Here is an 18,021-nt window from a genome sequence, read left to right on the forward strand (position 1 = left end):
TGGTTTTTGCATTTTTAAACCTGTCTCATTACTGGGAGGACAGCCTTCCTCCCTCCATCCCCCTTCTGTACTGGCAATAGTAATAGCTTACAACTTGTATGGGATTCAGACTTAAAAGTTCATTCTCATTCTAGACTTGTAGCTAGCTGAAAAGTTTTAAAGATGTTGTAAGACTCAGTACAATAAAACAACTGTCCTTGGTCTCCCAGATAACAAGCAAGGCTCTTTTTTAGTGTTTAAAATAATCAATATGCATTCCATGCATATTTAAAGACATCTTTGTGTTGTTTCTTTGTAAAGACAACTTTGGGTCTCACAAAAGAGGCTGTTCATGGTCTTCGGTAATGCAGAGTATATTAATTGGGCAATACCTCACAGTTATTTTGGAATGCTAATTCGGACAGGCCATGGCTCTCACTGCCCTGACTGGTCACTTGCTGCCTCTCTAGAGGGGTGGCAGTGAATTAGGAACACAACAGCATGTTTGTGAGGTAAATTTCAAATATGCTCGGGTATCACAGCACGGTTTAGCAGCACCCCTGAACCACAAAATCTGGTGGGCTGCTTTTTAACAACCTAGTTTATGCACCAGATGTCACTGATAGGTTGAGATCAACTTTTAACTTTGGATGGAGGAAGAGAGTTCAAAAATTAACTAGCTACTTCCTGCCAACATCCGTCACCAAGCCCTGCCAGGAATGAAGCAGCTATTATTCACTGCTTATGCAGCTCATATCAAAGTTAGCCCTCGAACTCATGATATTAAAGAGCCCATGCTACATAGTAATTTGCGACACCACCTGCCTTCACAAATGTAAGCAGGATGCTTAAGCAAATAGAGCAACCCATGAATCAGAAACTTCCACAGCTTGGTTTGAACAGAGCAGCTCAAAGCAGCCAAGGATTTGCATGAATGCCCCTGCACCCTTCTCTCCCACCCCCCTGAGGCTGTGCCCTCAGCAGTGCCTGGAGGGAGGCTGAGGAGGGAAAGTTGAGCATGGCTCAAGCACCACCTTGCAGTACAAGCAACCGAAGGAAGCAGAGCGGAGCAGTACCCCTCTGAAGTTGGAGGTTTCTCAAGGAGCCCAAAGCTCCATGATTAAATGACGCAGCCTCGGGCTTCTATGTGTGCTCATTGGCACTGGTTTCTCAGGACCATAAACCCCCACTGAAGCCATCTACCACCTTCATTACTCTTTGCACTGCAGATGCTGACTCAGCAAAGCCCCAGGGAGCTTTGGGCTGAGGACAGCCTTGTGTTCGGGAAGAAGCTTCCAAATCCACTCTTTAGCAAAGCCTGGTCCATAATTCCCTTCCTTTCGGTACTTTCCAGACCAGGAACAGCGTTAATCAAATACCTTTGCTGTCCTTAACAGTTTAAGTACCTCAATTTGCCCAGCTTATTTTGTCCCACTACAGCCACCAGCTACATAATATGGCTTGCAACATTACCTCCCCTCATATTCACCCTTACATTGCCTTTTCTCTTTCTCAAAATTAAACTTTGTTAAATAACCACAAATAAATGCAGAGAACCGGAGACTTCTTTCCTTTAAACGTTTTCCATTGACAACACACAAGTATTTTTCATGACTTATGATTTTAAGAGTCAAGTAACCACATCAGTCTACAAAAGCCCACTTTCAGTGTTTCATTATTTATGTGCTTCTTGCACAGATGCACAGAAATTCAGAAGCAACTCCCAACCAATGGAAGCTAACACCTCATTGGGCCGCAAGCTCCCTGCTTGCATGGCATTCTCCTGGCAGATGAATGCCACCTCCACAGCTCAGCCAAGGGCTTCCAGCACTGGCACCTCTGCTCCGCTGACACACCTTTTCTCACCACTCAGCATTGTCACCACTCACCCCAGCCCTTATTTCCTGCCACTCCCTCTCCCAGCTGCAATGACATTCCCAGCAAAAGATGTAAATAACAGCCTGGGGTACAAAAAGAGTGACTAATTTTTTGCATTTCCACTCATACAGTGATCTCCTAACAGGCAACGGCACCGACAAGCCCTTCCTGCAACACTGTTTAGTAGACATTTTCCTGTGGAAAGGTGTTCCTAATCATATCTTAGAGCAATTAGAAACCCAAATTATTTTTCCCTTTCTCCTCCCAGTGACTGGATGGCTATGCCCTTGAAGTAAAGCCAAGCCAGGCACTATGCAGCAAGACAGGTAAAGCCAGGGAGGGTGGAAACAGGAGGGGATGAAGGACCCCAGCACAAGTCCCCAGAGGACACAACTTCAGCTAAAACTGCTGGGATACAGGAGGATTGCCCTGCAAGTGAGACCTTGGGCAGAAATGAATGGATCAGAAAAAGATGGAACTAAACAGATAAGCTATACAGACTGACTTTTAAACAGGGTAGAGCATCCCAGTGGTCAAGACAAGTGGCAACTTCAGATGGCAATACACTGTCCCCATACGTGCTCAGTGGTTTTCAGACAGGGTTAAATGAAGAGGTAATAGGGGACAAAGTACCTTCACCACCACCACCACCACCCCCCCCCCCATGATAAGAGTGAGGTCCTAATATCAGGTAAACAGGGTAACTGTAAACTTGTCATATTTTATTGCTGCATTTTATTGCCTTGGTATTTCAGAATAACACATTGACTCCCATGAGAGCACTACAGTAGTCTTTATGACTTAAGAAACTGTAAAATGTTAATACTAAAATCAGTAGGATCTCTCAGCTAAAAAACACACTTCCAGTTTATTAAAAACTAAAACCCTGTGATTTTCTAGCACTCACATAATTCAAAGAAATAATCCTTCTCCGGCACTTCACTAAGCTGACAAACAAAAACAAGTGTTGTAGGCTGAAGTTACTCTTTGATCTGGTAAATAAACCCACAGTGTATTCAGGTTCAATTACCATATTTAAATTTATGACATCTACAGTGCTGTAACAAGTTGGTGACAAATGCCAGTTTCATATAGAAAACATGTATTAACAGGCACAAGCTACAAAAAAGAAAAATCAATTGGCTCTATACAGATGTATTAAAACGTACTTTGGCAGTTTTATACAATCTTTTATAGAAATTTGTCAATACATTTGATTGCAGTTCTAGCTAGTACAAGCAACCTACTATTACAAAGAAATTTCTAGTTTGGTATACTGAAAAGTAAAATTTGCTTTACTGATATTTGTGTGTGTGTGTGTACTTACATGTATATTCACAAATGCAGTCGTTGTTACTGCCGAAATTCCATTTGCATGCAAAATATCTCTGGTGCAAATTACCAATAACATAAGGGAGCCCATGAAATGTTAAAGACTTCAAAGGATGAGAGAAAAAGTATTTGCATTTTGGGCCTGATCCAAAGCAAATTAAAGTCAAGGGGAGTCTTTCCATTGGCCGCAACAGATGTTCCGACTTGAGGAAGTTTTGATGCAAGCTATTGACATAAGGGTAGGCCAGCAAGACCACAAAATCAACTTTCTGAAGAAACAAAAAGTTAACTTTGTTGAATGCTGATTTACTGCTTTTCGCCATGGCAGTTTTCTCTCAGCTTCTCGTAGGACAGTCTCTGCTGCCTCTCTCACTGTCTGCAACTCATGTTTCTGTTCGATGCTGCACGTCCATTACAGTTTTTACACCTACATATTCTTCTCATTGATGGCTTTTAAGTTCTTTCTCACTCTGCAGATACTTAACTTTGTAATAGTGTTATTTAATTTCAAAGTGACTTATGAGACAAGAACCTATACAGGACAACATAAAACTTCCAAAAACATGTTCTGATAGATCGCTACCTATAGAGCGTACAGATATCAACTGCTTTCAGTCTTTGAAAAACTGCTAGTGGTTCTCATAATAGAAGTAAACTACTAGCTGCTCTCATCTATTTGAGAATACTCAGCTTAATATTGCTTCAGGAATCTCTGCCCTCTTCCATCAATATTTTACTGCAATTTTTCATCTGGCCTAAACAAAATAAAACCTTCCTCACCAAGAGGAAAAAAACCTGTTCATATAAGGGATAGGAAGCACAGTGTGGTAAAAGCAAACAAGTGATTGGACTTGCAACAGTGCAGGTACCAAGAAGAGGAAAAACAAGTTTATTTAAATAAGCTTGAATAATTTACTCCTTTTGCAAAGGAACATTTTTCTTGGCATGACCCAAAAAGAAATGAGCTAGTAAAAGGAGCATTTTTCTAGCACAAGCATTATTAACAAATGCCATACCTATTCTATATGTGTCACCAGTAAGCAAGAATCAAACCCACTGCAATGGGGGGAGAACATACTAGGACACAGTGTACATTTTTCTTCCTCTCTATACTTCAAAGTCATAAGCACTCCTCATATTTCACGGTAAAAGGTTTTATTTCTTGGTTCCTGCAGCTCAGGTAATGATATCGTAACTCAAAGGCAGTACAAGGCTTGCTATAGCTCTGACCTCGTAAACAATTTTAATATCCCTTCTCCGCATCCCAGGAGATACAGGACTGCACCTGAACAGCCAATATCTTCTCAGTAGGTACTTGTTTATTCAACTTGTAAGTGAGCACATGCATTGCACATTAAAACCAACCTGGACGCAAAGAGAAGGTTTCTGACTGCATGAGAGAGGCCATCTTTCAACAAGCCAAGGTAAATTTGCCAAATATCCAAGTTTTGTGGGAGGGAATGTGAAACTGAGCCAAAACACAGCATAGAATCACAAAGCAAAGCACACAGCACTGCATCTGTTACACACATCTATGCTGGGCTTCTTGAAGTGTTAGAGACAGTGTGTTGTTTTGGAGTGATTGCAGCAGTATCATCACTGCTTTCAACAGGGCAGAGAAAGGACCCAGACAGGAGCAGCACTTCTGCTCATCTTTCCAGGCAGAGCTCCTTGGGCTGCTCCACAGCATCCCTGCCATGCCCTATCGTGACCACAGGCTCAAAAAAGGAGGGGACACTAAGGTCAGTAAAATGATGCTACCAACCTCATACGCAGAACCACAATTGTTTGGAAAAGCCAGGGCCTGTTCAATAGCACTCTGGGTCTGCATTAGGCTGGAACAAACTGGTAGAGGGGTATCCAAGACACAGAAAGAGGGTTCTGGTTAGCTGAAACTAGCTGGTTAGTTAACTGGAAAACTGAAATGCAGGGCAAGACCTCTTCAACTGAGAAAATTTCTCTTGAGGGAACACAATCAAGTGTCTATTTCTAGGTCAGACCTTGAGAGCTACCTTTCAGCTGCAAGATGATGGTGATCCCACAGCAGCTGTGCAAGAGCATTTACCACAGGAGATGAGGCTAAAGGCAATCCCAATTAGTCTGTTCCCCTGTCCCACAGGAGGATAACCTGTACTCCCACAGGAGGATACCATGGTACTAGGTGTCTAACTAACTTACTGTGAAAATCCTCCAATGCAGAGATTCCCCCACATCCCTAGGCAATCTGCACTGGCAGTACAGCTCTTTGTGATTATGGTTCATTTTTCCCCACACACTCCTTGTGTCCAGCCTGACCTTCTCCCTTTGCAATTTAAGACAATTATTTGCTGCCTTGTAACCAGCTCCATCTTCACAGCCAACTTCTACACGCCTCTGGTTAAAGAGGAAAGATGAGAGATTTTTCAAGATATCTTCATCTCTAAGCAAATCCAAACTTTGAATTCCTTAAAGTGAGCTGGACAGTAAGTGCTAACATAGGCAGAAGGGATGCCTTAGTCTCTTAAGCCTGCATGAGGGCTACAAATCCATCAGTCAAGGTCTGGACTAGTTAAAAAGACACCACATAACATTTCAATTATTTCCTTCTGGAATAAGGCTAAAAATACACTAATTGATGTGAATAGACAAAACAGAATCCACTACTCTGAAAAACCTCTTCAAGAAACAAAGAGCAAAGTGCTCTCAAAGAAAATTTATCTCCCCTTATCATGTGTACTTATTTGCTATCGAAGGTCTGCTTGCAAGATTCATGGTGCTGAGCTCAGGGCAATAAAGAATTTATTCTGAGAAATCACAAACGATAAAGATATAGGAATTACAAGCTAATACACGAAGAAGCAGGTCAGATCAGCACTGGGCTATCCTGGTAATATCTCTATGGAGCATCTGTAATGCTTACTAAAAACTAATTTTATATCAGGGTTCTGTTTCTTCAGGCTTTCACCGAAAAAAAAAAAAAGACAACAAAAAGAAACAAACCAACAACAAAAGGGTATGTGGAAGAGGACAGGGCTTATTCTCCAGCAAAAGCTGTGAGGTCTGATTTTCTATTTGTTTGGCTCGACTCATCCATTGCCTCATAACTATGGCCGATTCTGTACAGAGAAGTTGCCACTGCCCTGACTGACACCAACCAGGTTCAGGTCTCAAGACTGGAAGAAGCTCCTCAGAAACATAAAGAGCCTTTTTCTGGTATCTGCCAACACTGTGGCAAGGGAAAGGAGGAGCCTTCATCTTTTTATGATGAAAAAGTGCTAAATAAGTTGCCACAGTATTACATTTCCTATCTGCTTCAGATTTTTTTTTTTTATAAGGGCAAATTCTGCCCTCCACTATACTTCAGCACCCCCTACTAACTCTGTTCAAGCAACACAGGTATATTTGACCCAACTGAATTTTAAGACCAAATAAAGTTTTTGCACTCAGGCAACTTTTTTTCTTTGCCCTACTCACAAATCCCTGTGACACAATACTTCCAACATATTGCAAATTTCTGAAGAGTTACTTCTTTCAAACAACTATCTTCCTTGTTATTTAGCTGGGCTGAAGGGCAGTTCACCATCATTTATGACAGAGGCAGAGACAAGTGAATAGCAATTACTCAGCATTTGTTAAAACAACGGCCTCACCTATAATAATTGCACAGTCACATTTCTTTGCGCAGGGTCAAGCAGAACCCCGGAAGGGAGACTTGCTGATTGACACAAATATGTTTGTATTTCAAAGGGCAAACTACAAAGTCAAATAAAAGGCAGTGTTTGCACAAGAGTTAACTTAGCCATTTGGCATTCTCAAAGAGCTCAACAATCCTATGGAAAAATATCTCTCCTTTGCTCTGCTACAGTACATCTTTAACCCAAACCTTAATACAGGTGTACAGAGAGGTCAGACTACCATGGCCCCTGCAGAGGGCTAGCTAAACGCACAACCACAAGAAGAAAGAGTTTTAGTGACCTTTAAAGCAGCAGAGCAATATGGTGGGCAAAGCTCCTTCCTACCAGTATCCCCACAGTGAGCTGGGTGGCTGATGAAACCTAAGCACAAGTTAGAACTAGAGGTATCCTCTGCCTGCTCAGACAAACCAATGTCCAACCAAGGAGAAAAGAGAGAAGATCTCCTCTGTCACACTTTGACACCCCAATTCCAGTTTGCTGTGAATTGAAATGACCAGCTCTGCACAGTCACTGTTCCAGTGCAACCTAACGGGAAGGAGATGTGACAATAAGGCCACATACTGCGCTTGGGACTGCACCATTCCTGTTAAGACATGGATAGTTCCCTGCAGTGCTGCATCAGACCCATGGCGCATCTCCTTCAGCCTCCACCAGAGCCAGTGCTGCTCCTTCACAATGGACGAGGTCTCTGGCCCCTCTGTAAACCCCTCTTTGGCAATCTGTGGCCATGCTTCTTTCCACTACCACTCCATGCTCTACAGCAAGAGACTGTAGGTTGATTTTGTTCTCCTTTCTCTCACAAATTAAAGTCCTCTGTCTATCCTAAAGCTATAAATGGGTGCTTTCACAGTGCCCACAACCCTTTGAGCTCACTTTCCCAAGCTATTGGGTGTGTTGAATTCAAGGTTACCAAGTACATTAATTTGGGGTACATTAAAACTGGGTACTGAGCACATGTCTTCAAAGAGCCACAAAGAACTTGAAGGTGAATCAACTAAATGGATAAAGGATCTGTACATGGGTAGATGCAGCCAAAAAGGATGGAAATAGTTTTGTGGCCGATTAGCAATGCACCTTAAGTTGTACACCCTGACTTCACCTCTTTATGTGGGGATGAAAGTTGAAAGGAATCAACTAAAAAGGCCTTTGAACCTCAAAGCATTTCAAAACTGTACATTATCAGCTGTGTCTATATGCATTCATGTGTACCCAGCACCCACTGAACTGGTGTGTCCCGCCTGAAGTATTGGCTCAAGTATTTTAATCTTCTGTGGATTTTCAGAAGTAGTCCAAATTTAGGTCAGCCTGACAGAACTGTGTCGGGGATTAGCACAGGAGAACAGTTTCTAATGTGCTATTGGAATGACTTCAGCAACAAACTGCAAAACAAAGTTCTTTCACATTAAAGTGTAACTATTGCTACTCTGAGATTAAATATTACCTGGAAATTACTCTCATTAACTGCAGAGTCCTTGATTAATGAGCAGGTGGAATGTGTATAGGGACCTGGTCCTGATATCATATGTCATATTAGCTCTATCCTGGACACTTCTGATCACCACTAAAATAAATGAGGAAATCCAAGAACTAATTATGAGCGCACAAAATGTGTCAACCTAATAACTGTGTTATGGTACTTCAGAGATTAAGAGGAGGTTGACAGATGCACAACATGCAAACATCGAAGCCACTTAAAAGAAACAGCAACAGAATTCAGCTATCTTCTAGCATCTCTGGTGTGAAGACCACAGGAAGCCTCTCCAGAAATAATCCCTATTTCAGAATGACTCCAGTGCAATTTTGACAACTGCAACCTTCTGTTCATTGTTTTAACACTGATGGGCACAGGAGTAACCTTCAGTGCTCATCCCCCTCCCAGGGCACAGATCTTGAGCACTGCCCAAAGGCCCCAAGGAACCCCTTGTCAGAGCACAGGAGTTCAGCAGCCAGCAAGCCCAGGCCATGGGAGAGCACCACACCTGGAGCTCCTGGAGGGTGCCACCACAGGCTTGAAGGTACATAGGCTTGGACTGCAGACCATGCACTTGGGAAACCAGAACCACCTTTTTTGGTTTGTCAGCAAACACGGTTTTATCTGAGCATCTCCTGCCATGCTTACCCAGCAGCCACTGCCCCCAAGCATTTCTATGAAACAGTAGGGACTACCCACACATGCTCTTTTTAATTTGTGTTTACTTGTCTCTTGAAAAAGCCCAAAGAAGCCTATTATACACACCAGCTAAGCACAAAACTGAATACTCCAGCATCTGAAGAGAAGTTCAAGCAACTTGTGCCCTACAATTGATCTCCTCTTTCTCCCTATGCTTTCCTTCTAATCCTCTATGTAATTATATGAGTTGCCTGATCTTCCCCAAGCTATCAATTCACCCAAATCCATTTTCAAGTTGCCATCCTTGAAAGAGTCTGGGCACTGGATCAAGCCTTCTCAGTTTGATGCAACCCATGCTGCTATTGATGCCTCCCCTGAAAGGCGCTGGGTGCAGCTGGCCAGACCCTGAGCAAGGGCTGCCCTGGTTCAGCCCAGGAGGAAGACAGGCAAAGAGAAGGTATTGATCTGGTCCTTTTAACATGCTAATTTGCCCAGTGGCTGCTTCACTCATTGCCAAGCTGGACACTTCAAAAGGAAACTGTTTTCAAAGCAGCAGTGTGTTTTTCAACTGCAGAAAACACTTAAAACTGAAAACAAATGAATTCAAGTTCACAGAAGCACTGGTCGGTATCCTTCAGCTCCCCAGACAGAGATGTTTGATGTATGGAAAGACAGACATGTTAATTAATGCTATTAAAATGTGGCCTGGCAAAATGCCCCTGTGATTTAAAATAAGAAAATCCACTCCCTTTAAGTATACACTTTAATGTAAAGATAGCCTGTATTAGTATCAAAAAAATTCAGCCATAATCTCTTGAAGTGTTCCCCTGACTTTCCTCACCACCACTTCTCAGAAGTAAAATGTAGTTAAAACTAAGTTTCTGTGATTTAATTTCTATAAAGCAGCATCAACACTGGAGAACATTTTGGCCTTTCTTAGCATTGATAATGGGGAAAATAAAGGCGATTGTTCAATCTTTTCAGACTACTGAAAATGTACAGCAAAGGCCAGACAAAGCCCTCGGTGTGACAGAGACATTACTAACATCTTTTGGAAAGCAGCAGCATTATTGACTTAACGCCTTTGCTACCAACTAAATACAATGTGAGGAATGGATACAATGACAGGATTTAACTAATGGCTGATGGAAGTACTAAAATATATTACATACAGAAGATTTCCAGACAACACAAATCAACTGAGTGTTTAGCATCCCTGTTTGTGGCTCACATCATGCTTCTAGAGACGGGCTGTAAAAAGCAGAAGCACTCTCCAAGCTAAGGGAGATAATGAGTTGTAGCTCCGACCCACAGCGTATCACCCTGTTTTCAAAGATTAAAGAGCTGAAAATTTGAATTTCCCCTCAAGTACGCAAGGCTAAAGTAAGCCTTGGTTAGCAAGCAAGGGCGGCCAACCCCAAATGAAGGGAGAGCCTCAACCACCAAGCCCAGCCTGCCTCTCTGGACCCCAGCCACAACCCCTCAGTCCAAGCCCCAGCTGCAGCATCAGCCACCCCCCCTTCCATGCTCACCTACCCCCACAGCAGGAGGGAATTTGGGATGCTGCTGACCTCTAACCCTGGGCCACAAGGGACAAAAAGCCCATCAGAAGCTGTGGGAAAGTGTAGACAAAGCGGGGGAGCTAATTATCAACCTGACATTGGCTCTGGAGCAGGCAGCATCACTGGAGCAAACTTAGTCACAGGAACAAGGCATGGAGAGATAACACCAGAAAATATGAGCAAAATAGAACTTGTTTCCTTGCCACTAAATTGTTAGCTTTATGGGACTTCATGCTGAACGGTATGAAAAAAAAATCCAATTTGCTTTGAAGTGCATTAGTCTAACATCCTAATTATTGTTTACATTGCCATTTGCCTTCTATTAAGAATTGAATAATTACTCAGCGCTCCATAGTTTAAAAATACAAGCAAGCAGGATTATCTGGGTAATTAAGGCTCTGTACTGCAGCTTTGTACTGTGGCTGTACAAGTATTCCCATTTACCAAGCAGAAGCAATAGCTATCGATTGCCTTAGTTCAAATGATGCTTTAAGGAGTTCCAGCATGCAAGATGGGTAACTCATTACAGAAAGGTGACCAATACCTTCTGACAAGCATGGTGGGGGGGGAGAAGCTATTCTCAGAGCTAGGACACTAGCATGAGTCTCTGGTCTTTTCCCAGTCACATAGACTAATAGAATCAAACATAGAATAGTTAGGGTTGGAAAGGACCTTAAGTTCATCAAGTTCCAACCCCCTGCCATGGGCAGGGACACCACACACTAAACCATACCACCCACAACTCCATCCAGCCTGGTCTTGAACACTCCCAGGGATGGAGCATTTACAACTTCCTGTGTGTGCCTCCAGGAAAGTCACCTGGTCACCTGGTCTTCCTCCCTTCCAGCCACTTCAGCACAGAAGAACATCCCTCTTCCTGTTCAAGAGTCCCACCTTGGGCCAGCTTGCCAAAGCCGCAGCCCTTCTGCAGCCTGTATGGTGCTGCACCAGGCCACCAGTAAACAGGAGGCTTGTTTCTGAGCACTCCTGTTTCAGTGTGTTTGTATAGATGAACTTGGTTTTACAGATTCCTTTAGCAAAATTTAAACTCACCCATCTAAGAAAATGTAGACCAGCAAACTGAGTTTTCTCTAGACATCCATAACTAAATGTGCCAAGGCAAATACCAACTGTCCAGTATAGCTTTTTTCCCTTCTTTCCCCCCTCCCCAAACCTTAATAGCCCATCCATATTGTACTTTAAACAGCAGGACCACCCCTTCTGGGTGACTATTAGGACAAAAGCAAAGTTCTTGCACGTCCCTTTGTTGGTTTAGAGAGCTGTTCCTCCATTTAATTACGCCACCAGATTTCACACTGCGAAGTTTACTACCCCTGTGAAATTACCTTCAAGTTAAACACTAATTGGACATCCAACGAAAACAAACCTCTCTCACAACCTTGTTTTTCCTTCTGGTTTCTTGTAGGATGTAGCCCCAATACGATCAGGGTTCCAATGTCATACCACTGATTTACAAAGACACAAAATGAAAAACAGTACTTGAAAGAAATATAGTACATTCATGCAGCATGTGTTCTAACTTATATCAATAAACCTTTCAACAAATCCATTCTGAACAAGCCTGTGTTTTGGGAGCATTTAATGGGCCTCAGCTTTATTCCAAGCCAAAGGCAATTTTAAGTAAAGTTGAAATAAAGAAAAGTTAGAAAGAAAAGAAAGTCACTAAAACCAAAAATAAAATATGGGTTCTTTTGTAATGGTGATGCTTAAGAAAGCAGAACTTTTTTCACAGATTATTTTCTTTCAATAAATAAAGACAGCAGTTCATTTGTGCATGTTTACTCAAGTGCTACCAGCCTCTTCCCCCCTCCGCACCAAAGTAAACCCGTGGACCAAGTCCACTTCTGTGGCTAGACCGGCAAAGTGCAGGACACACCAGCAGGGCTGAGCAGATCCTTGACTCAGCACACAGGAAATGTTGTAAAATGTCATGCTCTTTCATGCACATGTGTGTGCACACTCATGGCACAGGGGGAGTCCCAGCTCCTGAAACAGGTCATCTCACCAGTGGAGGATGGAACTACAGGAGGGCTTCATGGTCACTGGTGAACATCTGGAGATGACACCCAAGGGCCTGCAGCCCCACCAGGCACAAGAAATGGCACTCCTTGCACTTCCAACCATCGCTTCACAACAGCGGTCAGGATTTCAGAGCATAGCACTTTCACACACACCAGCTTGAAGTGAGCAAGCAGGGTGCAGAGACAGGGAAAAGAGTGATAATCATAGTCAAGAGGAGACCTTGAGATGTGAGGAGCCCACTGTGCAGATATTACACCATCTTAAACAAAGAGATCAAAAATATTAAAATGGAATCCATTTCCATAAAATCCAAATCTCTGAGCTCTGCATAAACAGAAGGAGATTTTGGCTGGCGTTTCCAAAGGAAGCTCTTATCTCCTTTGTGAAATGGGGAAATGGGTGTGCTACTTTGCATGCTGGTTTATACAAAAGATGTAAATGAGGAATATGCTGCATGCAAAAGGCAAAGCAGCCGACAGCTGCCAATCCCCATTCACAGGGAGAAAGTGCTTCCTTAGTCTCCAGCAGGAAGAGAAGGGAACCAACATGTCTGCTTCCCAGGGAGGTGAAGCAGGCTCTGAATATTCCTAAAATGGCCATTTAGTCATGGGAGTGTTAATTGTGTCTGATTCACAAAATTGTGTGACCTCACCTGCTCCTTGCAACATATCAAAAGGATGCAGCATAACAGAATGAAACCAGATAAGATACTTATCTCACAAGTTCAGGGGGCTTTTTGAGGCAGTCTCAAGAGACTGAAGTGTACTGCTGAGCTTTTCTTTAATGACTTCTCACAAGTGCAATAAAGACCAAGCTCAGTGGAGTATATTATTAGACAGATAATAACCCTCATCCAGCCGGGATTTAAATACTGAAGTCATCACACACAAGATGAGTTGTCTGGAAAGTTTTGTTTTGCCCCCTTAAAACAAAACAAAGCAACCAAACAAACCACACACAAAAAACAGAAGGTGGTCTATATGCCCCATAAAAGTCCACCCAGACATGCCACAAAATTCATACCACCACAGCAGCTCATCTGGCTTTGATTCCAAGGACTGTGCTTTTTAGTAGTAACATGCAGAATAAAGACCAGATATTGCTCCCCTGTGCACCAGCAGAAATTTTGTCAGGAATTCAGAAGGAAGCAATCCCAGCCTTTCTCCAAGGGATACATGAAGGGACAATTGCTCAACAACTGTAGCTTGACTTCTAAGGGGCCCAGGAAGGAGAAAAACAATACAAAGCCTGCAATAATGTTTAAATGGAGATTTTGAAACACACCAGGTGGTACAAAAATCACGGAGGGAGCAACCCTTGGAAGATCTATTGAGCTACATGAGAGCATAACGTAACAAAAATCGCTCCTTCAGCAGAGAAGGGAACCAACTAAATTTGGCTCAGACAGACTGTGTTTCAGTATGGCTCCCATGCTCTCCCTGGTAGCTTCCGTCTTCTCAGCTCCTTTTAAAACATAACATGTTGAGTCTGTGCATTTTTTTTCCCCCGCCAAAAATAATCAACCTGAAAAAAAATCCTTCTGAAATCTCAATTTTGTGCTGTCTTAGTCACCCTTCTGATTACCCTTTTGTGCAGCCAGACTGTTCATCAGTGTTATGCTGATGAAAAAGTTGTCTCCGACTAAAACGGGAAAGTACATACAAATTACTTCATTTCCCCGCCCTTACAAAACCCACCAGCCAAAATTCTTATCACAGAAAGAAAAAAAAATAAAAATCAAAACTATATAATTACACTGTACCCTTCTGATGTACACTGAACTGCTGCTCTCAGTGATCACAGCCACTCTTCAAAGCCTCCGAGATAAAAAGAATCTTATCATTCAAATTATTACTTCTTAGGGATGCTCTTATCAAAGTTTGAAGAAAAATTCTAAAAACAGCAGTGATATGAAACCAGGACTGAGCTGTATTTTAAATGACACTGGATTTTCTGCCAATTGGCCAATTCACAACTCTAAAAAGCAAGTGTAGATGAAGACAAAGCTGTTGGCTCTCATAGCCTTTACAATATCACAGTAAAAAATCTCAACTGTCTCACATATTTATACTAAATGGCAGGTCTAAAATTGAGATTTGTAATTTCACAGCATCAAAATCGTCACAGATGGCTACAGTCTATTGCTTCTTTAATCTGTCTTCCTTCTTGCTTGTTTTCCCCCCCTCCTCCTCCGAGTTAAAAAGATACGTGTTTTACCATGAGGAAATCATAGTTAAATCCAAGCCACATTATGTCAGTATGTAACAAAACAATTTACATAACAATGATGCATAAAAGAGAAGTTTAAAATTACTTTATGTCTCAACTTTGCCCTAAAGCACTAATTACCTTAGCCTTGAGATGTGCCACTAGCTGGGGATGGACAATGTTCCACATTTATACTCTCCTAAAATGATAGCCATTGACACAGGAAATTTGGTGAAGAATAAATAGCAATAAAAAAAAGCAATAGCAAGTTGTTGGATTTTTAACATCAAGTACACAGCTACAAAATCAGCTATGAGGAAAGAATGAGTGCTCACGTAATAATTCTACAGATTGGGACCAATTTTTCATAACCTCTCCTGTGACACACCTGTGGAGCTTCCCAAATAAATACAGATTAAATACTTGGCTCCTTTCCCTTCCTGCTCTGAGTTTTTGCATACACACATACATGCACGCATGCTAAGCAAGACAATCATTATCAATAAAGTCAGCTGGAAAAAATAGCAGTCAGAGGAAGGAGATTTTTGTCATCATATTCCAACACCTCCATACCACCAACTTGATTTTTTACAAACCCTCTTCAAGGTCAGAGCGTCATTAGCTCCCACTGCAAGAACCACTTTAGATGTGAAGTGGCTTCCCATTATGCTTCCCACATGCATCAGAAATTAAGCAAAAGCTGCTCAAGGAAAATGTATTATTTAAGAATCAGAAGGTTGAGCAAACTTGAAGCAGCTTTTAGGGTAATACAAGTGCCAGCTGGTCCGTCCCAGCGCTGTGCAGCAAGGGCAAGCCCCAGGAGAGCACAGGAGTCTGACATCTCCCATGGATCTCCCAACAACTGCAAAGCCCCAATCTACTGGCCTGAAGTATTTCTGCCCACTGAGGTTTTGTCAAACATTTAAGATCTTAATTCAAACTCTGACCCTAAGATCACAGGGGAAGATGGATGAGGAAACTGACAACCTCTGACCTTCCCTTGTATTTGTCCTGCCACAGTCAACCTACTGAAAAACAATTGAGGTGGAACCTCCTCACCAGCTCCAGTCCCAGCCTGCCACCCTCTTGCAGCCTTTTCCAAACTCAGTCTCTCCCCCCATCCCAAATCCTCTGTACCAAAACTGCAGGAATCCTCCTCACTTCATCCTCCTCCTCCCCTCCAGAAACCTGCCAGAGCAGAACATTCACTGAACTATGAAGTTGAGTGGGGAAAGAAAAGGGGAAGGCTCATTCAGCAGTGTCAAAGGCCAAACTGCTTTAGCGGCTCCACTGGAAACCAGAGAGTGAGCTGCATAGTTCTGGTAAACTTCACGAATTCATGAAGACGAGCTTCCCTCAAAACTGTTCTGGCTGGAGAATGGCAAATGTGAGAAAAGGAAACCACAAATAACCGCTGATGAAATGTGTTTAGTGCTTTCAAATTACACACTGGCTCAGATCCTCTCAAAATGACTAGTATAAGCCAACGTCACTCTGGAAAGCCCAAGCAACAGAACATTTCTATCTCCTTTGTAAATATCGCATCACCTCATCTTCATTTTACTTAGAAAACATGAAAATTAGGTTTCCTAGGCCCAAACCTCCTTGCAGCTGAGAGCTGGTAGTTGAGCTGACATCCATACCCCAAGGGCTAGTTCAACACCACAAAAATAAGTTAACAAAAAGCATCCCACTTATGACCACTTCCCACCTGCAAAAACCTCAGGAGATTTCCCCTTGTTCAGCAATTAGCTCATCATGTCTGGGCCCCTGACAGCAAAAAGTTATAGAACTGTCAGTCAGAGTGACCCAGTACTGACCTGGTAGGCTTCTCGGAGAAGGCAGAATAATCTCCATACAATAAACAAAGATGCTTCCCGCTACTCCACTTCCCTCCATTCAGGATGTAAAGTTAACTTCCAGGCAAACCTTCTCGACATCAAGAATGTAAGAGCATCTCCCCAGTCATTAACAGCTCCCCCCAGCACCACCCAGTCAGTACCACAGCCACAGGTTCACAAGTTAACAACACACAGGTTTTTAAGTGTCCATCCCGTGGGATTCAGAAACACACACCAGAGTAATTTAGCCCAAACAGTATGCCCTGCCAGCATGCTCATCTTTGAGCCATCCCTACAGCCCATGGTAATTTTGTTGCCAGTATGGCACACTTTGGCTTTTTCCATATAGCAAAAAAGAAACACAAAGCTGAAATTCATGGTTAGCACTTCTGTCTTGCCAAAGCTTAATTTCAATGCATAATAATGAATTTCATACCAACTGTAAATTATCACTTAAATCAAGTAGTACATTCAAAAGACACTGTCCTCTTAGGAGCCTAGCACAAAAGCCAGCAGTTACTTGGCTCTGCTATCTTGCTTTCTGCCTCAAGAGGGACAGAAAATGACCTAGTGAAAAATACACCAAGATGATATAAAGCAAAATCTGGCTCCAAAGAATTTTCCAAAGACATGCTTCCAAATCCACTAAGGAGTTGAGCACCTTCAGTTCAGCACCCAGCAAAATTAAGCCCACTGACCTGTGCAAGAATCCATTTAAATTTGATCTAGGTTTATGCTTACATGAGCAAGAGTTTAGAAGCTGAAGCTAAAGATATTTTATTTATAAACTTCCTCCTCTCCTTCCCCAGCCTTTTACAGCTTCTTTTTCCAGAAAGAGGAGGTGAAAAGAACATAGGTATTGAGTTATTTTCTTTTTAGGATAATCTGCCTTTTATACAGACTTTAATCCCCAATTCTGCAGCACACAGGATGGTGTATGGGAGGGTGGGGTGGAGACTTTTAGCATTTCTAAGAGTATCCTAGCACCTCTATTATTAAGCTGACAATAGAGACTCTCTGAGAAATGAAAATATTTAACAAAGGCGGCAGTGTCAAATATCAAAGGGTATTTAGTGCTAAAAAACTTGCAACAAGTAAAACACCAAAGACTTCCCCTTCCCAAAGTGGGAAAGTAATCCAGCTAAAACTCCTGTTTCCCCTCCCTCCCCCCACTGGTTCTTACCCCACTGCATTATCCAAATGAGAGTTTGCCAGAATTCCCTGTGCTTAACAAAGTTCACTTCAGATAAAACTTGAGAGATTTGTCTTGTTTAAACAATGGTAGCTTGACTGCCCTGCTTTGCAGCCATTCACATTTTGGTGATTATTGTGAGCCAAATCAAATTTAGGTGCCTGCTAGAAAATGTGTTTTGCCTTCTGCCTGTTATGGCAGA

General features: G+C 42.4%; 1 protein-coding gene across 5 annotated transcripts in view; it reads right to left on the reverse strand.

The window, feature by feature from the left end:
* Nucleotides 1–18,021, reverse strand: part of EPHA4 (EPH receptor A4) — a 359,705-nt gene that overhangs the window by 82,016 nt on the left and 259,668 nt on the right. Inside the window, exon 4 of one of the 5 annotated variants that reach the window (XM_057417227.1) lies at nucleotides 7,451–8,242. The exons of 3 other annotated variants lie outside the window; for them this stretch is intronic. In XM_057417227.1, coding sequence (XP_057273210.1) covers nucleotides 8,232–8,242 — 11 coding nt within the window. In that variant the 3' untranslated portion in view covers nucleotides 7,451–8,231. Of the gene's footprint in view, nucleotides 1–7,450; nucleotides 8,243–14,846; nucleotides 14,986–18,021 lie in introns of those variants that run through there. One more of the 5 variants, XM_057417226.1, reaches the window with a different exon arrangement.

This window comes from Pezoporus wallicus, unplaced genomic scaffold (genome assembly GCF_028554395.1).
Source record: "Pezoporus wallicus isolate ANWC-B61680 ecotype Strahan unplaced genomic scaffold, APGP_CSIRO_Pwel_v1 contig_360, whole genome shotgun sequence".
NCBI lineage: Eukaryota > Metazoa > Chordata > Aves > Psittaciformes > Psittacidae > Pezoporus > Pezoporus wallicus.